The sequence below is a fragment of the Manis pentadactyla genome, chromosome 16, assembly GCF_030020395.1.
Source record: "Manis pentadactyla isolate mManPen7 chromosome 16, mManPen7.hap1, whole genome shotgun sequence".
In the NCBI taxonomy this organism is placed as follows: Eukaryota; Metazoa; Chordata; class Mammalia; order Pholidota; family Manidae; genus Manis; species Manis pentadactyla.
Window position 1 is genome coordinate 64101010 of NC_080034.1, and position 24599 is coordinate 64125608.

The 24599-nt window shown below is 40.9% G+C and overlaps 1 protein-coding gene across 5 annotated transcripts; it reads left to right on the plus strand.

Moving 5' to 3' along the window:
* Positions 1-1901: 1901 nt before the first annotated feature.
* RPP40 (ribonuclease P/MRP subunit p40) lies at positions 1902-23783 on the plus strand. 5 transcript variants are annotated; one of them, XM_057493929.1, is made up of 9 exons: positions 3050-3121; positions 3432-3503; positions 3633-3777; positions 18698-18766; positions 19398-19493; positions 20249-20374; positions 22015-22213; positions 22333-22467; positions 23563-23783. In XM_057493929.1, exons 1-9 carry the CDS (start codon positions 3104-3106, stop codon positions 23759-23761), a joined length of 1059 nt encoding a protein of 352 aa, XP_057349912.1. In that variant the 5' UTR covers positions 3050-3103; the 3' UTR covers positions 23762-23783. The 5 variants fall into 5 exon arrangements, with proteins under 5 accessions (XP_036785712.2, XP_036785710.2, XP_036785711.2 ...); XM_036929815.2 differs by lacking the exons at positions 3050-3121; positions 3432-3503 and adding an exon at positions 1903-2059; XM_057493930.1 differs by lacking the exon at positions 3432-3503 and having other exon boundaries at positions 3022-3121.
* Positions 23784-24599: the final 816 nt, after the last annotated feature.

Below are 24599 nucleotides of genomic sequence, written 5' to 3' on the forward strand. Positions count from 1 at the left end.
TTTGTAGGGCAGGATATTAGCCTGGAGTGTAGCAGCCCCGCAGAAGAGGGGTGGCAGGGTGCAGACACGGGATTAATTCACAGTAAAAGGCAAGCTCACAATACAAATTATTTCTAGGAGTACACCTCTAGGAATTAGCTAACCCTGGAAGGGGCAGGCCCTCCCTGGCCAGTGAGGTCCTAGATGCGAGAGCATCAGAAAATAAGAAAATACAGTTAATACAAGGAAGACGTGCTCAATTATATCATCTGTGTCAAATATGGCTATAAGACTGAGTGAGAGAAGAACAAAAACTTGGCCTTGAATTTGGCAAAATGGAAATCACTGGTAAAAGCCATTTCAGTGAAGCAGTGTGGAGGAAAGCTGGAATGGACTGTGCCGGGAGAGGACGCGAGGAGAGGCAGCCCTAGTGGAGCAGAGCAGCGGAATGGTGAATGCAGAGGAACCGGGGTCAAAGGATGTGTTTCTTTAATGCACAACATGAAAGCATATTTGTGTGCTGACTGAAATGACCCAGGAGGGAGACAGAAATGAATGACACTGGCAAGGGATCATTACAGAGAGAGAACTCCAGAACTCTGGGGAGATAGGCTGTAAGGACTCTTCAGCCGCACATTAGTTGAAGTTAAAGCTTTAATCTTTAAATAAATGAGATCTTGACTTACAATTCATAATCTAAGCACACCCCACAGAATATATCTTCTATGTACTGTTTCCCTGGAAGAATACCTCTGAGTTTTTGAATACCCAAACTGCAAAGCAGCTATTTACCTCTACATTTTTCAGCTGATGTAGTATAAATATATTTAATATTTAATATATTTAAAATATATTTAAATACACATATACAATTTATATTGTGTCTTCAAAACTTAATAACATTTTGGACTAAATGGCTTCAAAATTACACTATAGTCACTGCAAAACTCGGAGCATCGGTGAAGAAGGTGTATGCATCTGATGGTTGTCTAAAAGAGGCCACTGCTACTTAATTGTGAGGTGATCAAAAAGCAACGTTTTAAGCATATTACATTTTAATATATTGGTAACTTTTATCCATATTGTGATTTAAAAATTGGTAGTTTTTCAACTGATTTGCTATTCTTTAAAATTTTTCCTGGTTAAAATAATGACATACTACATTTTTCTTAGTTTTCCCTGAGATACACATTTCAGGCACAAGTTCCTGATGACGTGAACTGGCAAATAACTCTCCAGCCTTCTCTTAGTTTTGAATTTGTAAATTACTAAACTCCAGTTCTTCCGAAATTTACAGTAAAATTGATGCTCCAGGAAGTTGTACCACAAGCAGTGTGCTGTGTTGCATCCTCTCTGCACAGAACTGGGACTGTGTATACTTCAGTTTAAGATGTATGTATATGCAGTAGTTGGAGTTGATCTTAAAAATTGTGGAAAAATGAATTGTTACTATAACCTCCAACAGCAAAAAATTATTAACAAATTCGGAAGAGATTTTTAGAAAGAGACCTTAAAAGTGGTTCCGAAGGAGTCATTGTAGGGCACAAAACAGAAATTATGTATTACTTTCCTACACAAACTTCCTTTTGCAGGACCAATGGGGAACACAGAAGGGGGATTTATGCCAAGAGACAGCAGCTGGGAGGAAGAAAGGGAAAAATAGGCGGCTTGGAAAAATCAAGTTCCAGGTTTCCAGGTGTCAAGTATTTCCATTTCAGGCAGTGAATTGACCCCATAAGATTCTTCCAGGGATGCCAGTCCTCTTAGCCAGCCAGACCGCAAATCCAATTGTCTCCACTAGTACGGCCCTGCCGCACCGCGCATGCTCGCAGGGAAGACGCGGTGGGCGGGAAGGGGCGGGGCTAAGGGAAGAGAGGAACTGGTGGGGCGTGGAAAAGGGCGGGAGATGGGAAGGGGCGGGGCGCTAAGCTGGCTGGCGGCTTGCGCCGGGCAGAGCATGGCTACTCTTCGCAGGCTGCGAGAGGTACCCCGGCATTTGCTGGTCTGCGAGAAATCCAACTTCGGCCACGACAAGTCGCGCCACCGGCATCTTGTGGAGACGCACTATCACAATTACAGGGTGAGTCCGGCCGCCACGGGCCCGCCGATTCAAGCTCCATCCTCACCGGCTGGAGAAGTTTGGGGAGATCCGCGTTTTGCGCGGCGTGAGGGGCCCGCACTGCTGCGCGGAGGGGCGGGACCTCTTGCCGGGCATGCTGAGGTGTAGTCTCTTAACTGCCCCAAACCGGTAGCTTGTCGACATGCAGGACTACAACTCCCAGGATGCGCTGGGCGCGGGGACGGTGCCAGTCCCTCGGAAGGCGTGGCAGGGAAGTGTGCCTGGCCGCCTCCAAAGTTTGGGATTCTGGCTAACTGCTCGGGTCCTAGACCAGCCCGAGTGGATTGCATCCCATGGGGTCCGGTGTGAGAGGCTGGGTCGGGACTAGCGAATTAGGAGGGTGTGACGGCTGCGATGTGCAGCCGCGGGCCGGCTGCCGCTCGAGGCCAGAACCGCGCTCCGCCCCTTGATTTCTCCCGCCTCTTGCCTGCGCATCTTCTCCCAGCACCCTGTTGAGTCCAGACCCAGAAAGCGACTTATTTTTCTAAACTGGTTCAGTATCTGAGAAACTTTATGCCTTCCCTGCCGCCTTCTCCGGTCTCCAGCCAAAGTGCGCCATTTAGGCAGCTTTGGGGAAAAATTTCGCTGTGGTGGGTCTCCTCTTAAGCACAATTTAGGAGCTTTACGGGGTTGGTAACGCTGGCTGTTGCTTCGGGAAGATGTCACCCTCCCGGGGCTCCTTTTTCCGCAGATGTGGAAAGTAATCAGTGAGGTTAATTATTGGTTTACCCAGCTTATTCAGTACAAGAAAACAAGCCAAATTCCCAGTCAAGTGTCTAGTGGGCCGTTTTCACCAGCCCATTTAAGTGGCGAGGCCTCCAAAAAATATCAGTATGAACATGATGATGGTTTGGGCCTTTTACCCTTTAAATTGATCTTCACACTAACCTGTCCGGCCAGTTTCTCAGACACAGGTAGTGATACCTGGCCCCTCGGGAACAGACTGGCATTAGAACTTCGGGAGAACGATTTCGTTACATTTAACATCTCTGCTTTGGACAGCTCATGCCAGACAGTAATAGGGTTTGTACCTTGTCTCGCCCCATTTGATCTGTAGAATTTTTCTGTCTAAAAAATGGAAGCATCCAGGAGCACTTCTGCTTCCTGTGAACTCTTAAAAATTGATGTCTCTAAATTCCTTATCCCCAAAGGGACAGTTCCCTTGATTCCAACCTGGTACCAAAGTCAACAAATATAGGGATATTCAGTTGTGCTTTATTTCCCTAAAAATTATAGTGGACAGGTCATAAAAATGTATTGCTCATTTGCAAAAATAAGCAATTTGCAAAAAAGTAAGAGCATGCCATTAAATTTTTTTATTTTGCTTATCCAGCTTTCCAGTATAGCATGTTTCAAAGCAGAAATGAAAAACTTGAATTGTCAAATTTCTCTTTTCTGGAGATTGGTAAGTTAAGAGTTTTGTAGAAACCTGTAAGGGAATAGTTAGTAGGCTTCGTGATCTTATATCAACCCTAACGACTTGGGTATTGATCTACATGAAAATAAGACTTGTTTATATTACATATTCCAATAGGTTTCATTTCTGATACCTGAGTGTGGGATACTCTCAGAAGAACTGAAAAACCTGGTTATGGAAACTGGACCCTATTACTTTGTGAAGAATTTACCTCTTCATGAGTTAATTACACAGGAATTCATCAACACCTTTGTAAAGAAAGGTAAGAAAAACCACATCGTGTCTGTGAATGTGGCAAGATGAGCAAGTATAGTTGGATCCTGTCACAACACTAGGGTTCTTCTCTTGCTTTAAATAGGGTCTGTGGGGATAGTCTGTGTGATCAAGTGCATGCATCCCTCCCCCCACCCCTCAGTATTCTCACCCTGCTCTTGTGCCTTCTTTAGGCAGTGGTTTCTGATTATACTTGTCCACAAGTGTTGTGTGGGGATGTGGTAACATGAGGGTATCCTCATCTTAAACAAGAATTGATGGAGAGGAAAGTCTCGATCCATGTGTTCAGATGCACTACTGTGTGTGAGTGGCTGCAGAGTCCACTCTGCTGCCAGCAGTCCCCACAACAGCTGCCTCAAAAGATTGCTCTCCTGACGCAACCACAGCAGGTCAGAGCCAGGGGCTCATTGCAGTTCATTCCATGTCTTCTACTTAGATTTTGTGGCCCTCGTCCTCCTCTGCTCACCCGATTCTCAGTCATATCTGCTGGGTTCATTGGTTTGTTCCAGTTTTTTCGTAGGAGTCATTTGTTTGAAACTGTTTAGGAGTTTCTTTAAAATCCCACCCCCACCACACCACTGTACTTCTAAGAAAAAAAGGCCACTTACTAATCTTGTCATAGCCCTGTGTCTGCCCACTCCAGGGGGACCCGGAAGAATCCTAGTTACTGCAGCTTCTGTCATTCTGTTGCTGCTGGGCCGCTTACGAAGCTGGACATCTTGTCTTTAGTCTCATTGACATTCCTTTTACCTGTTTTTTTTTTAATTGAAGTATCAATAATATACAGTCTTGGTTACAAGTATACAACACAGTGATTCAACAGTTCCCCACATTACTGAATCTTCACCCCCCAGAGCAGTTGCTATCTGTCAGCATAGGAAGAAGCTGCAGAACCATTGGCTGTGTTCTCCATGCTGTGCTTCCATCCCTGTGACCAACTTATATTACGACTGAGAATTTTGTGCCCCTTTATCCCCCTCAACCCCTCACCCTCTCCACCCACCTACCTCAGTCCCTCCCCCATGGGAACCACCAGTCACTTCTCAGTGTCTATGAGTACTGCTATTTTGTTCATTTTGTTTTGTTTTTAGATTCCATGTAAGTGAAATCATATGGTATTTGTCTTTCTCTGCCTGGCTTATTTCATTGAGCATAATGCCCTCTAGCTCTGTCCATGTTGTCACAAGTGGCAGGATTTCTTTCCTTTTTATGGCTGACTAATATTGCACGATATATATGTACCACATCTTCTTTATCCATTCATCTATTGATGAATACTTAGGTTGCTTCCATATCTTAGCTATAGTAAATAATGCAGCAATAAAAATAGGGGAGGATTTATCTTTTTGGATTAGGGATTTTATTTTATTTAGATAAATTCCTAGAAGTGGAATTAATGGGTTATATGCTATTTCTTTTTTTTTTTTTAGGGTATCATTAATATACAGTCACATGAGCAACATTGTGGTTACTAGATTCCTCCCATTATCAAGTCCCCACCACATACCCCATTACAGTCACTGTCCATCATCATACTAAGATGCTACAGAGTCACTGCTTGTCTTCTCTGTGCTATACTGCCTTCCCCGTGCCCCCCCCTCTATATTATGTGTGCTAATCGTAATGCCCCTTAACCCCCTTATCCCTCCCTTCCCACCCATCCTCCCCAGTCCCTTTCCCTTTTGTAACTGTTAATCCCTTCTTGGGTTCTGTGATTCTGATGCTGTTATGTTCTTTCAGTTTTTCTTTGTTCTTATACTCCACCACAGTTGAGTGAAATCATTGGGCACTTGTCTTTCTCCACCTGGCTTATTTCACTGAGCATAATACCTTCTATCTCCATCCATGTTGTTGCAAATGGTAGGATTTGTTTTCTTCTTATGGCTCAATAATATTCCGTTGTGTATGTGCCACATCTTCTTTATCCATTCATCTACTGGTGGACACTTAGGTTGCTTCCATTTCTTGGCTATTGTAAATAGTGCTGCAATAAACATAGGTGTGCATATGTCTTTTTGAATCTGGGATCTTGTTTTCTTTGGGTAAATTCCTAGGAGTGCAATTCCTGGGTTAAATGGTATTTCTAGTTTTAGTTTTTTGAGGAACCTCCATACTGCTTGCCACAGTGGCTGCACCAATTTACATTCCCACCAACAGTGTAGGAGGGTTCCCTTTTCTCCATATCTTCACCAACACTTGTTATTTCTTGTTTTTTGGTTGGTGGCCATTCTAACTTGTATGAGGTGACATCTCATTGTGGTTTTGATTTACATTTCTCTGATGATTAGCAATGTGGAGCATCTTTTCTTGTGCCTGTTGGCCATTTGTATTTCTTCTTTGGAGAAGTGTTTGTTCAGGTCCTTCTCCCATTTTTAATTGGGTTATTTGTTTTTTGGGTGTTGAGGTATATGAGTTCTTATATATTTTGGATGATAACCTCTTATTGGATAAAATGTTTCCAAATATATTCTCCCATACTGTGGGTTGCCTTTTTGTTCTGCTGATGGTGTCCTTTGCTGTACAGAAGCTTTTTAGCTTGATGTAGCCCCTTTTGGTCATTTTTATTTTGTTGCCCTTATCTGGGGAGATATGTCCAGGAAAAAATTGCTCATACTTATGTTCAAGAGATTTTTTACCTATGTTTTCTTCTAAGAGTGTTATGGTTTCATGTCTTACATTTAGGTCTTTAATCCATTTCAGATTTACTTATGTGTATGGAGTTAGATAGTAATACAGTTTCATTCTCTTGCATGTAGCTGTCCAATTTCCCAACATCACCTACTGAAGAGACTGTCTTCCCCATTGTATAATTCATGGCTCCTTTATCATATATTAATTGACCATGTATGCATGAGTTTATATCTGGGCTCTCTAGTCTGTTCCATTAATCTGTGGGTCTGTTCTTGTTCCAGTACCATACTGTTTTGATTACTGTAGCTTTATAGAACAGCTTGAAGTCAAGGAGTATAATACCACCAGCTTTGTTCTTTCTCAGGATGACTTTGGTTATTCAGGGTCTTTTGTGGTTCCATATAAATTTTAGGTTTCTTTGCCCTACTTCATTGAAAAATGCCCTTGGTATTTTGATAGGGATTGCACTGAATCTGTAAATTGCTTTGGGCAGGATAGCCACTTTGATAATATTAATTCTTCTGATCCATGAGCACAGGATAACATGTCCATTTATTTGTGTACTTCTTTAATTTCTCTTATCAGTGTCTTATAGTTTTCAGAATACAGGTCTTTAACCTCCTTGGTTAGGTCTATTCCTAGGTATTTTCTTTTTGATGCAATTACAGATAGAATTCTTTTCCTGATTTCTCTTTTTTGCTAGTTAGTGGTTAGTATACAGGAATGCAACAGATTTCTGTGTATTCATTTTGCATCCTGCAACTTAGCTGAATCTAGTTATTAGTTCTAATAGGTTTTGGTGGAGTCTTTAGGGTTCTCTATATATAGTATCATGTCATCTGCAAATAGTGATAGTTTTACTTCTTCTTTACCAATTTGGATGCATTTTATCTTTTTATCTTGTCTGATTGACATGGTTAGGATTTCCAGTACTATGTTGAATAAAAGTGGTTAGAGTGAAGATCCTTGTCTTGTTCCTGATATTAGAAGAAAAGCTTTAAGCTTTTTGCCATTAAATATGACACTAGTTGTGGGTTTGTCATATGTGGCCTTTATTATGTTGAGGTATGTGTACCCTCTATACCCATTTTGTTGAGCATTTTTATCATGAAAAGATGTTGAATTTTGTCATGGTTTTTATCCTTTTGTTAATGTGGTATATCCCAATGATTGATTTATGAATACTGTACGGTCCTTGCATCCCTGGAATAAATCTCAGTCATGATGTTTGACCCTTTTGATGTATTTTTGAATTTGGTTAGCTAATATTTTGTTGAGGATTTTTGCATCTGTGTTCATGAGGGATATCGATGTAATGCCTTTGTCTGGTTTCTTTAGATGTAAGTTTAGTTTCTTTAGTTTCTTTTCATTTTTTAGTTTCTTTAGTTGTAAGTTTAGACTGGGATTGTTCTTGTTGCTTGAGGTAGGCCTGTATTACTATGTACTTCCCTCTTGGAATTGCTTATGTGGCATCCCACATATTTTGAATGTTGTATTTTTGTGTTCATATGTTTCCCTGTATTGCTTTGATTTCTTCTTTGATTTGTTCATTGATCCATTGATTATTTACAGCATGTTGTTTAGCCTCCATGTGTTTGTGGATTTTTTGTTTTCTTCATGTAGTTGATTCCTAGTTTCATACCACTGTGATCTGAAAAGATGCTTGATATAATTTCAGTCTTTCTGAATGTACTGAGAGTCTTTTTGTGTCCTAATATGTGATCTAGTCTGGAGAATGTTCCATTTGCACTTGAGAAAAATATGTATCCTGCTGTTTTTGGGTGGAATGTTCCATATATATCTGTTATGTCTATCTGTTCTATGTTCTAGTGTGTTGTTCCGTGCCTCTGTTTCCTCATTTATTTCCTGTTTGGATGATCTGTCCATTGATGTAAATGTTGTGTTAAAATCCCTTAATATGACTGAGTTAAGAGGGGGCGGAAGATGGCGGCGTGAGTAGAGCAGCGGAAATCTCCTCCCAAAACAACATATATCTATGAAAATATAACAAAGACAACCCTTCCTAGAATAAAGACCAGAGGACACAGGACAATATCCAGACCACATCCACACCTGAGAGAACCCAGCGCCTCGCGAAGGGGGTAAGATACAAGCCCCGGCCCCGCGGGAGCCGAGCGCCCCTCCCCCCAGCTCCCGGCGGGAGAAGAGCAGGCAGAGCGGGAGGGAGACAGAGCCCAGGACTGCCGAACACCCAGCCCCAGCCATCCGGGCCAGAGTGCAGGGCCCTCGATACTGGGAAAACAGGGCAGCAAGAACAGTGAGCAGGCACTGGAGGCTGGGCGACAGAGGACATAAGAAAAGCGCGCGACCATTTTTTTTTTTTTTTGCTTTTTTGCTGCTTTGTTTTGGCGAGCGCTTTTTGGAAGTCTTAAAGGGACAGGGACCCCAATATTAGGGAAACAGGGCAGAAAGACCGGTGAGCAGAGGCCTGAGGCTGGCACCGGAGAATAAAGAAAAACGAACGACCACCTTTTTTTTTTTAATTAAAAATTTTTTTTTTTTTTTTAATTAAAAAAATTTTTTTTCTTGTTTTTTTTTGTGGTCGTTGTTTTGTTTTGGCGGGTGCTTTTTGGAAGTCTTAAAGGGGCAGGGCGGGCCACTTAATCCAGAGGTAGGGAATCTGGGATCTCTGGGCACCCTAACCCCTGGGCTGCAGGGAGCAGGGAGGCCCCTTACGGAGATAAATAGCCTCCCAGCAGCTCCTGCTCCAACGCGACTCCACCATTTTGGAGTAGCTGCCCGAGCCAGGCCACGCCCACAGCAACAGCGGAGATTAACTCCATAGCAGCCGGGCAGGAAGCAGAAACCCTGTCTGCGCGCAGCTGCGCAGCACAAGCCACTAGAGGCCGCTGTTCTCCCAGGAGAGGAGGGCCACAAACCAACAAGAAAGGAAGTCCTTCCAGCCGTCACTCGTCCCAGTTCTGCAGACTATTCCTATCACCATGAAAAGGCAAAGCTACAGGCAGACAAAGATCACAGAGACAACACCAGAGAAGGAGACAGACCTAACCAGTCTTCCTGACAAAGAATTCAAAATAAGAATCATAAACATGCTGACAGAGATGCAGAGAAATACGCAAGAAAAATGGGATGAAGTCCGGAAAGAGATCACAGATGCCAGAAAGGAGATCGCAGAAATGAAACAAACTCTGGAAGGGTTTATAAGCAGAATGGATAGAATGCAAGAGGCCATTGATGGAATTGAAATCAGAGAACAGGAACGCATGGAAGCTGACATAGAGAGAGACAAAAGGATCTCCAGGAATGAAACAATATTAAGAGAACTGTGTGACCAATCTAAAAGGAGCAATATCCGTATTATAGGGGTCCCAGAAGAAGAAGAGAGAGGCAAAGAGATGGAAAGTATCTTAGAAGAAATAATTGCTGAAAACTTCCCCACACTGGGGGAGGAAGTAATCAAACAGACCACGGAAATACACAGAACCCCCAACAGAAAGGATCCAAGAAGGACAACACCAAGACACATAATAATTAAAATGGCAAAGATCAAGGACAAGGAAAGAGTGTTAAAGGCAGCTAGAGAGAAAAAGGTCACCTATAAAGGGAAACCCATCAGGCTAACGTCAGATTTCTCAACAGAAACCCTACAGGCCAGAAGAGAATGGCATGATATATTTAATACAATGAAACAGAAGGGCCTTGAACCAAGGATACTGTATCCAGCACGACTATCATTCAAATATGACGGTGGGATTAAACAATTCCCAGACAAACAAAAGCTGAGGGAATTTGCTTTCCACAAACCACCTCTACAGAGCATCTTACAGGGACTGCTCTAGATGGGAGCCCTCCTAGAAAGAGCACAGCACAAAACACCCAACATATGAAGAATCGAGGAGGAGGAACAAGAAGGGAGAGAAGAAAAGAATCTCCAGACAGTGTATATAACAGCTCAATAAGCGAGCTAAGTTAGGCAGTAAGATACTAAAGAGGCTAACCTTGAACCTTTGGTAACCACGAATTTAAAGCCTGCAATGGCAATAAGTACATATCTTTCAATAGTCACCCTAAATGTTAATGGGTTGAATGCACCAATCAAAAGACACAGAGTAACAGAATGGATAAAAAAGCAAGACCCATCTATATGCTGCTTACAAGAAACTCACCTCAAACCCAAAGACATGTACAGACTAAAAGTCAAGGGATGGAAAAACATATTTCAAGCAAACAACAGTGAGAAGAAAGCAGGGGTTGCAGTACTAATATCAGACAAAATAGACTTCAAAACAAAGAAAGTAACAAGAGATAAAGAAGGACACTACATAATGATAAAGGGCTCAGTCAAACAAGAGGATATAACCATTCTAAATATATATGCACCCAACACAGGAGCACCAGCATATGTGAAACAAATACTAACAGAACTAAAGGGGGATATAGACTGCAATGCATTCATTCTAGGAGACTTCAACACACCACTCACCCCAAAGGATAGATCCACTGGGCAGAAAATAAGTAAGGATACGGAAGCACTGAACAACACAGTAGAGCAGATGGACCTAATAGACATCTATAGAACTCTACATCCAAAAGCAGCGGGATATACATTCTTCTCAAGTGCACATGGAACATTCTCCAGAATAGACCACATACTAGGCCACAAAAAGAGCCTCAGTAAATTCCAAAAGATTGAAATCCTACCAACCAACTTTTCAGACCACAAAGGCATAAAACTAGAAATAAACTGTACAAAGAAAGCAAAGAGGCTCACAAACACATGGAGGCTTAACAACACGCTCCTAAATAATCAATGGATCAATGACCAAATCAAAATGGAGATCCAGCAATATATGGAAACAAATGACAACAACAACACTAAGCCCCAACTTCTGTGGGACACAGCAAAAGCAGTCTTAAGAGGAAAGTATATAGCAATCCAAGCATATTTAAAAAAGGAAGAGCAATCCCAAATGAATGGTCTAATGTCACAATTATCGAAATTGGAAAAAGAAGAACAGATGAGGCCTAAGGTCAGCAGAAGGAGGGACATAATAAAGATCAGAGAAGAAATAAATAAAATTGAGAAGAATAAAACAATAGCAAAAATCAATGAAACCAAGAGCTGGTTCTTCGAGAAAATAAACAAAATAGATAAGCCTCTAGCCAGACTTATTAAGAAGAAAAGAGAGTCAACACAAATCAACAGTATCAGAAACGAGAAAGGAAAAATCACGACGGACCCCACGGAAATGCAAAGAATTATTGGAGAATACTATGAAAACCTATATGCTAACAAGCTGGGAAACCTAGGAGAAATGGACAACTTCCTAGAAAAATATAACCTTAAAAGATAGACCCAGGAAGAAACAGAAAATCTAAACAGACCAATTACCAGCAACGAAATTGAAGCGGTAATCAAAAAACTACCAAAGAACAAAACCCCCGGGCCAGATGGATTTACCTCGGAATTTTATCAGACATACAGGGAAGAAAGACATAATACCCATTCTCCTTAAAGTTTTCCAAAAAATAGAGGAGGAGGGGATACTCCCAAACTCATTCTATGAAGCTAACATCACCCTAATACCAAAACCAGGCAAAGACCCCACCAAAAAAGAAAACTACAGACCAATATCCCTGATGAACGTAGATGCAAAAATACTCAACAAAATATTAGCAAACCGAATTCAAAAATACATCAAAAGGATCATACACCATGACCAAGTGGGATTCATTCCAGGGATGCAAGGATGGTACAACATTCGAAAGTCCATCAACATCATCCACCACATCAACAAAAAGAAAGACAAAAACCACATGATCATCTCCATAGATGCTGAAAAAGCATTTGACAAAGTTCAACATCCATTCATGTTAAAAACTCTCAGCAAAATGGGAATAGAGGGCAAGTACCTCAACATAATAAAGGCCATCTATGATAAACCCACAGCCAACATTATATTGAACAGCGAGAAGCTGAAAGCATTTCCTCTGAGATCGGGAACTAGACAGGGATGCCCACTCTCTCCACTGTTATTTAACATAGTACTGGAGGTCCTAGCCACGGCAATCAGACAAAATAAAGAAATACAAGGAATCCAGATTGGTAAAGAAGAAGTTAAACTGTCACTATTTGCAGATGACATGATACTGTACATAAAAAACCCTAAAGACTCCACCCCAAAACTACTAGAACTGATATCGGAATACAGCAAAGTTGCAGGATACAAAATCAACACACAGAAATCTGTGGCTTTCCTATATACTAACAATGAACCAACAGAGAGAGAAATCAGGAAAACAACTCCATTCACAATTGCATCAAAAAAAATAAAATACCTAGGAATAAACCTAACCAAAGAAGTGAAAGACTTATACTCTGAAAACTACAAGTCACTCTTAAGAGAAATTAAAGGGGACACTAACAGATGGAAACTCATCCCATGCTCGTGGCTAGGAAGAATTAATATCGTTAAAATGGCCATCCTGCCCAAAGCAATATACAGATTTGATGCAATCCCTATGAAACTACCAGCAACATTCTTCAATGAACTGGAACAAATAATTCAAAAATTCATATGGAAACACCAAAGACCCCGAATAGCCAAAGCAATCCTGAGAAAGAAGAATAAAGTAGGGGGGATCTCACTCCCCAACTTCAAGCTCTACTATAAAGCCATAGTAATCAAGACAATTTGGTACTGGCACAAGAGCAGAGCCACAGACCAATGGAACAGACTAGAGAATCCAGACATTAACCCAGACATATATGGTCAATTAATATTTGATAAAGGAGCCATGGACATACAATGGCGAAATGACAGTCTCTTCAACAGGTGGTGCTGGCAAAACTGGACAGCTACATGTAGGAGAATGAAACTGGACCATTGTCTAACCCCATATACAAAAGTAAACTCAAAATGGATCAAAGACCTGAATGTAAGCCATGAAACCATTAAACCCCTGGAAGAAAACATAGGCGAAAACCTCTTAGACATAAACATGAGTGACCTCTTCTTGAACATATCTCCCCGGGCAAGGAAAACAACAGCAAAAATGAGTAAGTGGGACTATATTAAGCTGAAAAGCTTCTGTACAGCAAAAGACACCATCAATAGAACAAGAAGGATCCCTACAGTATGGGAGAATATATTTGAAAATGACACATCCGATAAAGGCTTGACGTCCAGAATATATAAGGAGCTCTCACGCCTCAACAAACAAAAAACAAATAACCCAATTAAAAAATGGGCAGAGGAACTGAACAGACAGTTCTCCAAAAAAGAAATACAGATGGCCAACAGACACATGAAAAGATGCTCCACATCGCTAATTATCAGAGAAATGCAAATTAAAACTACAATGAGGTATCACCTCACACCAGTAAGGATGGCTGCCATCCAAAAGACAAACAACAACAAATGTTGGCGAGGCTGTGGAGAAAGGGGAACCCTCCTACACTGCTGGTGGGAATGTAAGTTAGTTGAACCATTGTGGAAAGCAGTATGCAGGTACATCAAAATGCTCAAAACAGACTTACCATTTGACCCAGGAATTGCACTCCTAGGAATTTACCCTAAGAATGCAGCAATCAAGTTTGAGAAAGACAGATGCACCCCTATGTTTATTGCAGCACTATTTACAATAGCCAAGAATTGGAAGCAACCTAAATGTCCATCAATAGATGAATGGATAAAGAAGATGTGGTACATATACACAATGGAATACAACTCAGCTATAAGAAAAGGGCAAATCCAATCATTTGCAGCAACATGGATGGAGCTGGAGGGTATTATGCTCAGTGAAACAAGCCAAGCGGAGAAAGAGAAATACCAAATGATTTCACTTATCTGTGGAATATAAGAACAAAGGAAAAACTGAAGGAACAAAACAGCAGCAGAATCACAGAACTCAAGAATGGACTAACAGGTACCAAAGGGAAAGGGACTGGGGAGGATGGGTGGGTAGGGAGGGATAAGGGGGGGAGAAGTAGGGGGGTATTAAGATTAACATGCATGGGGGGGTAGGAGAAAAGGGAGGGCTGTACAACACAGAGAAGGCAAGTAGTGATTCTACAACATTTTGCTATGCTGATGGACAGTGACTGTAAAGGGGTTTATAGGGGAGACCTGGTATAGGGGAGAGCCTAGTAAACATAATATTCGTCATGTAAGTGTAGATTAGTGATAGCAAAAAAAAAAAAAAAAAAAAAAAAAAGGGTAGTTCCTGTGTGGTAACCTCCAACGAGTTCTACACAAGGGTATAAAGGGCATATAAAAGTGTAGGCAAAGGGTCTGTTTGTGTTTATACAGAGGATCAAAGCCTAATTGGGCTACCCCGAAAATGAACTAAGATATGATATGAAAAAGAACTTCCAACATCTGCACCCTCTGGAAGACTCATGCCAGAAGATGATCATCAAAAAACCCCAACAAAGATCCACGCACTGCTACAGCTGTAGATGCACTCATCCCACCAGTTCCTGGACCTGCCATGGGAATGAGGAAGGAGATATCTAAGCTGGCCTGTGCATACAGTAAAACAACAAAATTGGACTGGATCTATACTGTTGGAACTCAACCAAGAATTTGGAGAAGTGCAAATTGTAGCGCTCCAAAGTCTTACAACTACAAACTATTTATTGTTAAAAGAACATATGGCATGTGAACAGTCCCCAGGAATGGGTTGTTTTAATTTGTCTGATTTCTCTCAGACTGTTCAAGTTCATTTGGACAATATCCACCATATCATAGATAAGTTTTCACAAATGCCTAAGGTGCCTAACTGGTTTTCTTGGTTTCACTGCAGATGGCTGGTAATTACAGATATGCTTTGGTTATGTAACTATACTCCTATTATGTTAATGTGTGTGTGCAATTTAAGTAGTAGCTTAAAACCTATACATGCTGAAGTTACTCTACAAGAAGATATATCAAAGAAATAATCAATCTTCCCATGTTTTCTTCCGCCTGCTACTTCTATAGCTTTTCTTCTTCCTTCCTAATTACAACCCTTAAATAGAATTCGTGCCTCATATCAAATTTACCGAGTATCATAATTCTTCCAAGTGGTAAAGATACCTCAAGACAAATGCTGGGCATAGAAGCCACAGGGCATAAATATGCAAAGAAGTAAAAAGCTAACTTTTTCAAACAATAAGGCTTCTCTCTCACTTACCGACTTCACATTTCCCTGTATGGCCCCGGAAGATGACTGGTTAGCCAGAGACGGGTAAGATTCCTCAAGGGAGGAACAACCTAAGACAGGCACAGTCGCAGGGGGGCCATCAGGTGAGAAATTGGGGATCAACAGAGGTGAGGCTTAGAACCTCACCCCCCCGTTCTGAGAGAAATCTTCTGCATACGTGGATGTTTTATTGCCCTGGTCTAGCTCGGATTAACACATAGTCTACAGGCACACACCTGATCATCTACATGTGCTCTCTTACAACACTAAACTATGTTTTCTACCTTTATCTTGTATCTACCTATCACTTCAACATTTTATTAAAAATAATAATAATAAAGAGAGAAATGTGGTATCCACATATAAATCAAGTATAAAAACCAAATCAGTATTCATATTTGAACTGACTGTTTATAGTTCATAATGTATGAGCAAAACCGAAAGTTTCTGTGATGACTGCCCTTGTACTGTTCACTATGTAACTTATTCATTATGTAAGAATTTGTTCTACATGTAAAAACTTGTTTGTTATGCCTCAGAAGATTGGAGACTGACAAAAATTAGGCTTGGGATGGAATAATGATTGTGCATTGAGCATTGACTCCCCTATACAGAATTTTATTGTCGTTAACAACCATTTGATCAATAAATATGAGAGATGCCCTCACAAAAAAAAAAAAAAAAAGGACAGACTTCCAATGGTAAAATAAATTAGTAACCGGGATGTAATGTATAGCATAAGGAATATAGTCAAGATATTGTAACAGCCTGGTAGGGTGATAGCTGGAACCTAGAATTATGTATATAAATGTTCTACCACTGTGTTGTACACTTGAAACTCATGTAATGTAATACTGTGTGTCAACTACCCTTCAATAAAAAATAATTATTATAAAAAAAAAAAAAAAAATATGACTGAGTTACAACATTTCTCCATTTAGGTCTGTTAGTATTTGTTTTATATATTTGGATGCTCCTGTGTTGGGTGCTTAGGTATTTATAATGGCTGTATCCTCTTGTTGGACTGATCACCTTATCACTAAATAATGTCCTTCTTTGTCTCTTGTTACTTTCTTTATTTTGAAGTCTGTTTTGTCTGATATAACTACTGCTACTCCTGCTTTTTTCTCCCTTTTATTTTCATGAAATATCATTTTCCATCCCTTCACTTTCAGCCTGTGTGTGTCTTTAGGTCTGAAATGAGTCTTTTGTAGGCAGCATAAAGATGGGTCTCATTTCTTTATCCATTCTGTCACCCTGACTTTTCACTGGTGCATTCATTGCATTTACATTTAAGATTGTTATTGATAGGTATGTATTTATTGCCATTTTATTAATTGTTTTCTGGTTGTTTTTTCTGATCCTTTCTTCCTCTCTTATACTCTTCTCATTATTTGATGGTTTTCTTTAGTGTTGTGATTGGATTTCTTTTTTCTCTTTAATTTTTTTGTGAATCTATTATAGAATTTATTTAGGCTTATGATTAATATAAGGTTCATAGTTTCCTAAATATGTAATAGTCTATATTAAGCTGACAGTCTCTCAGTTTTGAACCCATTCTAAAAGTACTACTTTTTTATTCTTCTTCTTCCTCCACACTTATTAGATGTCGTAAACATCTAATTTTTGTGTATGTCCCTTGACTGATTTTGTTTACAGTTGATTTTACTACTTTTTTTTTTAACTTCATACTTGCTTAGTTAGTAATTGGTCTACTACCTTTACTGTTTGAGTTAATTTTCATTGATGAAAAATATTTAGGCTTAATATTTGGCTTCTGCAAGCACCTCCCCAGTTGAGCTGAGAGAAAGCCAGGAAAACTGGGAAAGGCTCTCTCCACCTGCCAGGCAGCAAAGTCTCCCTCTGCATGCCAGGCAGCAAAGTCTGCATGCTGCTGGACCAAGTGGGCTGGGCACGCAGGAAAGTGCCTTGGGGCTGAGCCACCAGTGAGGGGGTTGACGTATGTGGGGCTCCCATGAGTGCCCCATCAGATGGGCAGAGGGAGGGCCGGGGAAGTGTTGTCCACCTGCCCTTTCTCCTGTGGAGAGAGCTCCATCCAAACCTGGCCCCTCTGGCGCCCTTCCAAGTGCTAGATTTATTGCTAGTAAATCTTTCGCACTGCTGCCTCTGTGATGAGGCTTGTTAGCAGGACCATCCAAGGATGCCTGTCCTCCACCAGCAGCAGGAGCCTCGGCCCCACAGTGTGCTCCAGCTCTCCCTGGTGTTCTGCACCATTAGCTGAAGCCTGATGTGATGTGGACCGTGCTCCCAGAGCAGATCTCCAGGGCCAGGTGTGCAGAGCTGAGTGCTTTTCCTCTTCCTGCTCCGTTCATTCCCTCCCACTTGTGCGCTGGGATAGAGGAAGGGCTTAGGCCCTGCTTGATTGTGGTTCTATCACTTTTCTCTGTGTGGCCTTCTCTCCTTCCCCAGGTGTGGATGGTCCGCTCTGCAGTCTTTGGGTCATTTTCAGAGTGAGTTGTGTTTGCTGTAGTTGCTTCCTTGGTGTGTGTGTGGGAGGAGGTTTCCACCTTGCCATCCACTCCATCATCCCTGCCCCCTTTCGTCTATTCTGAAGGTCGGTACTGCTGTGTCGGTAATGTGGGCACTGGCTGTAACACGTACTTTTACATCTCACCAGCTTGACCCTTGTAGCAACTTTATGATAGAGGCCTAGGATCCCCATTTTACAAGAGAGGAAACTGAGGCTCCATGAGATTGAGTAGCTTTAACTTCAGACAAGTTCCTGGCACATTTTGAAGCTTCGCCTGGCATTCTGCCTCTCAGGAGTGCATGCTTACCTAATATCCTACTTTGTGTCTCTGCAAGCATCTCCAAAGGTACGTGCTGCACCCTGAGCCCATTCTCTGCTCAATGGGCATCAGCTCGCACAAACAGGCCCTGGGTTGGAGAGGGAACTGGCAGGAGTGTGGCCTTCTGTGTCCTCCAGCTCCCCTGGGTGTGTTAGGCTCATTGATGAGCTGGAGCAGTGGCAGATACGGACCCTTACTCACCTGGAAGATTTGTTATCATGTGAAAATAACCCACTAAGTTTTTGCAGGTGTGACTTTATTTTTCTTGCATTAATTTCCCCTCTGGGCTTTCTCTTACAGGTTCATGCTATGCACTAACATACAATACAAATATTGATGAAGACAATACTGTTGCCCTACTGCCAAATGGTAACACACTCATTTTCTTAATTTTTCCTTAATTTTAAAAGAAATACATACTATTTTTTTTTTTTAAAGGCAAATCCTCAGACTCATTCCCTTTCTTAGAAGGAGCTGTTGTTAAAGGTTGATGTTTATTCTTCATGACATTTTCCTGAATTCCAAGAGGGAAGTACATAGTGAATTTTTAAACACATACAAAGGTTGTTCTTTTTTTTTTTTTTTTTTTTTAGCATAAATCACATCGTAATACATTGTTTCTAAATTTGTTTTTTTCCCAAGCTGTCTTAGACATCTTTCCATACCACGGGACATAATTCTAGTGTACTATTTTTAATATCTTAAAGGTAGTCCAAAGAAGAGGTATATCATGATTTAACTCTTCCTTCTTTAATAAAAATTTAGGTATTTCTGGTTTCAGTATTATAAGTAACATCCTTGTATGTATAATGTGTAAGTTATATCCTTGTATTATAAATGACATGTACGTGTAAATACTATCTTTGTATTATAAAGAGGATTCTTATATGCATTTTATTACACTGATGTCTAACTGCTCAATTTGCTATGCTTTCTTTTATGGCAAGGAACATGTCATTTTTTTTAACATCTTTTTATGGGAATATTATTTGATTTATAGGGAAATTAATTTTGTCACTGGATAAGGATACTTATGAAGAAACTGGGCTTCAAGGTCGTCCATCTCAGTATTCTGGCAGAAGAATCATGAAATTTAGTAAGTAATGTGCTCACCCCACCACATCAGTTTCGAACAAGTCAGTAATCTTTCTGTAGCAATTCAAATTCAGACATTTAAAAGTATGGCTTCTTCTTTTAAACTTCTGCCCGCAGGGGCTCTCGGTTGGGCTTTGGAGAGAATGGGATGGGCTGTCACACCTAGTTCTCCTCAGCTGTCAGCTGCATCTTATAATGCTCATAGAAATGGACTAATCCATTAGGTGTATGTGTTTTGGGTCAAAAATTCAAAGTAATGAAGAACTCAAGGTAAGAGTCTACAACTTGTTCTTAATAAAGAATTTCCTTTGATTGCCCAAGTTTTTATGAGTAGAAAGTCATAAAAGACAGGTAAAAAGCCATAAAGACTAGTAGAAAAAGATATAGAAGGTCATAAAGACTAGCAGAAGGTCATCCTGGAGGGAATAGATGTCGACCTGCTGATGGTGTCTGGCTTTAACATCAGTAGGGAAGGCTGCCCATCCATAAGCAGATTAGAATTGGCCTTCCTTGCAAGGCCTTCCTCAGCCCGTGGTCTTTGACCTACAGAAAATATGAATTTAAAACATCTGTTGTTATTAACTCTCAATGCTAGAAATGCCCATGAAAGGCTGAGTTTTGATTTGGTAAAACAGAGGAAATGCAAGAAAAAAACTAAAATTTCCAAAAATTCTGATTTTTTAATATAACACTTTTTCCACAGTGCAGGCTGCGAATATATGAATGAACTGTTTATTCCTTCTTCCATTTTTTAAGTTGTTTCCATTGATTTGGTGGCTTTATCCTTCAACTTGGATTCTAAGAAGTATGAAAGAATATCTTGGTCCCTCAAAGAAAAGAAGCCATTGAAATTTGATTTTCTTTTGGCTTGGCATCATACAGGTATGAAAAATAAATTATATAATAAATAATACAGTGATTTTTAAATATAGTTGTTAAATCAAAGGGAATAATAATGGAGGATCGAATGGTGAGTCATCCCTATGACCAGGGATATCGTGCACACATATGTGTAAACACTACTAAGGAAGCTGCTCTGTCTCCTCTGACATCCCTGAGAGCCTCGTGCGGGATGATCTCGGTGTGCAGCCGACTGCCTCCATCTCCTTGGCTTGTATGTAGGTCCGGAGACCTTGAGGGTGTCTTCAGAGCACCGGCCTTTACCTGCTTCTCCCCTTCCTTCCTGTACCTTACCTCAGATAGCCTTGGCTGTAATGTTTTAAAGTAACACAAATAATAGTTATATACACAGACTGCTTATTCATTATTACAGGGTAAATTAGCCGTACCATTAATGTCACAGTCAATTTGTTGTAATTCGGAATTGATTAGAAAACTAAATTTAGTTCAAAGTTTGGTGGTCACCAAACGTGGTAATCTACTTAAACTGCCAAGTGCCTTTTAGAAGTGTATCTTTGATCCATCCCAAGATGATAATGAACTGAATCATCACAATTATGATGGTGTGGTATTCTCCTTCAGAGAACAGGGATCACGTAAGTCCATTTTGGAAATAGGCGCATCCATCTGCTCCTCTTGGGAAGTTTCTGGTCGTGAGTGCTCCGGGTGGCTTGCATGAGTCCCAGGTCTGTAATATGTTGGCGCTTCTCCTATCAAAGAAGAGATACAGGAGGGCAGAGAGACTAACTGACATTTCAGTTGCATGAAGTCTTCATTGAGGACCTTCTGTGCATTGGGCTCTGAAGATAGCTCTGTGTTCCTAAGACTCCTCATTATTTTAAGGGCTGATAGGAACTGTGAAGGGTCTGAGATTTTTACCCTACGTACAAAACTAAGAAGTTAGCCTGCACGATCTCATGGATGCCAGCAGAAGACACAAGGCTCAGGCCAGAGACAAAGGACTTAATTACTCACAGCAATAGCCAGGGCCAGGGTGTCAGCATTTACACCAGTTCACCAAATCCCAGTGCCTACAGGGTGACACCCAGTGGGTCAGGTGGTTCTGGCATAGGGTTGCTTTTCAGGAGAGGAGCTCACAGTGTAAAGAACTCCAGGCTTACTGCCTGCTGCCCTTTGCCCTGGAGGGAGGGAGGGAGACATTATTTTTATTTCACTGAACAGTAAGCAAGCCTGCCCTTTGTTCCATAGGGGGCCACCCTTGCTATTTTCCAAGGCTGTTGGGAAATCCTTGAGGATAACTAGATTTTACTGGGTTTTTCAAAGACAAGTTTGAATAAGATTCTGTCATTCAGTTCCTCTTCTGTTTCCTTTACAGAGATTGTGCAAATATACTCCTCTCTCTGTAGAGTTCACTCATTTTATTTAAGTATAAGTAATACCTGTGGTATTATTTATTAAGTCAAAGTTTTCTTATTAGAGCAGATGATGAAACTAATATGAGTTGAATGTAAAAGTATTACGCTTTTCCAGGAAAAATGTGAAAGAAAATGAGTATTTAATCCTACCTGCTTCCCATAACTCTCAGATGGGAATGGGGTGGTTTCAGGGATCCACTGATACTGTTTACAGTATTCAAATGGCCTTACATGGTGTGCTTTTAGGTGCAGAAGACTCAACGATGGTGTCATACTTTTCCAACTACCAAATCCAGGAGCATCAGCCAAAAATAGCACTGAGCACAGTGGCCGACCTGCAGTGCCCAGTGCTGCAGAGCAGCTCGCTCAGGGGAGACCCCGAGGTGGCGTGCAGCGCCCCAGAGCTCCTGGACTGGCTGGGCGCTGTCTTCAGCCATGCAGAACTGTGCGTACAAGGGTCCTGGGCCCTAGGGCTCTGCTGGCTTCCTGCTTTTAATAGGGGTTTCTACTTTGAAAATGATCATGTGGTGGATATCAAGTTTTCTTTCTTATTTTTTGTGACAGAAATAATGAGCCTAATAATTTCATATCAACCTACTGCTGTCCTCAGCCAAGCACAGTCGTGGCAAAAGCTTCTCTGTGTACAGTCACTGGTTTCATAGTTTCAGAGAAGATATGTGTCCTCTTGGAACAGCTGTGGTGAGAACGCTTTTTGCCTTCTATACGTCATCTGTCCTTGCCAATGGGAGGTTTTAGAGCAGATGATGCGCCACTGTGGGCAGTGCCACTGTGCCGAATTGCAGGGTTTTCTCACACACATTTCCCCTTCTTTCCATGCTTGGGCTCCCAGTGCAGTAACAGTATCATCTCAAACAACATAATTATCCTTGGTGATAGGAAAACTCTATTGCCAAGTGCGGGTCCTTATGAAAGACACAGAGCAGAGCTTAGCTATGCTTCTTGAAAACAAACTACATGTTTTTCTTGGTACAGCTGAAGTTACAATGCCACTTTAAGAGAACAGCACTCTCTGGAATGCTTTGTGGTCTGTTTTAAATATTGGAGTTCTGCAAAATGTTTCTCTTTGAAGTGGGGTGGAAGAAAGGACTTGACCATCTTTGAACCGGAGTTGTATCTAAGATGTCTCTGCTCAGCCCTAACAAACCTGGGCGTCCCTAATCAGCCACGGTTTGTGTAAAACAGTACTGAGTTTTTCACTTTGGGAGGTGCTGTGTAAATAAAATGCAACATTGTATCTAATGTCAGGAAACTCAAATCCCATATTGGGAAGACTAAAAAGTGAGCACAATGCCTTCTCAGTCTTCACTTTAAAAATGTCCTTAAGATTTAAGTCTTCAGGGTTTTCCTTTTAAAACCCAGCATCCTTTTTCATATTTATTTGTTTAGTACTTTGATTTTCCTCAATAGGAAAGCTGAATTTTAAAACATCCAGTAAATTTTTCTGTACTTTGAGTTAACAGAGACTCTGAAAAAGCACTGTTTAAGGGAAGGAAGCTGTAAGTTTGAGGGGTTTTTTGTTGTTATTCTTTGAATCTTAGATGATCTACAATTAGCTTGAGAACAACTGAAGTTTGTTTTGTGCTTTGTATACTGGTTAAAATTTATTAAATTCACAGCATAGCATCAATAATTTAATTTCTATCTCCTAATTTTTATAACAAAACCCTAAGGGCTAAGCTTCGTTGGAACATCATAAAAACCATTTACCTTGAGTAAGTAAAAAAATGTGAACATTCTTAATTCTCCTTGTTTTTTATTATCTTTCTTTTTCAGTCACTACTTTGATGAACCAAAGTTAGCTCCTTGGGTTACATTGTCCGTTCAAGGCTTTGCAGACAGCCCTGTTTCATGGAGAGAAAATGAACATGGTTTTCGAAAAGGAGGAGAACATTTATACAACTTTGTGATTTTTAATAATCAAGACTATTGGCTTCAGATGGCTGTTGGGGCAAATGATGGCTGTCCACCATAAGAAAATACAAAATCTGAAATCACGTTTGTTTTTGTTTATGCTTATTTTCAGATTTCTTAATGGTAAAAGCACTGTGTCTTTAGTCAGGCTTGTATGATGATGACATTTCTTAGATCAGCATCTGTTTGCTGCTCTGGATGTGGGGTCCGTCCTGTGACTACAGCTGCGCCTATCATCCAGGGAATAGCTCATTGCTGATTTCTCCCTGTCCGTGTAAGCACAAGGGTGTGAGTTACTGCCTGATGTAGTGGCTGGGATGGCAACTGTAGGGTGGGTAAGTGTGCTGTTACTCGGGCTCATGATTGCAACTTTTTCATATAATAATAAGAGCCAGTCCCTGCTTGAAGTGCTATTCATACATTACCTCATTTAATTCTCGCATTGATCTGTGAGGAAACAGAGGCACAGACTATAAACAAGCTACTGAGGTCCCAGTGCTTGTGGATCTGAGACTTTACCCCAAGCGAGCTGGTTCCTAAGTGTGTGAGTGTGTGTTCTCACCGGTACCTCTGGCTCAGGGAAGGATGTTTGGGTGCTGTGTATTAAAGAACAATCAAGAGAATTATTTTTTCCAGCAATGTGGCTGATGAGGACCAGCTGAAAATAACTAAAACTCAAGGCATATGTATCAAGAACTGTTTTTTAAAAGCTATTGATGAACTGCAAAATATGAATTCTCAAAGGCTAAACAAATAAAAAATTTCTTATGAAAGTAGAAACCCAAAGAGGTAGTTAGGGTACTGATGCCAACGTTTCACCCTTAGGATATTTGTCAGATGTTAAATCAAACCTTGCTTTTCATAGCCTGGGCTGGGGAAGGCGCAGTAGAACAGCAGAC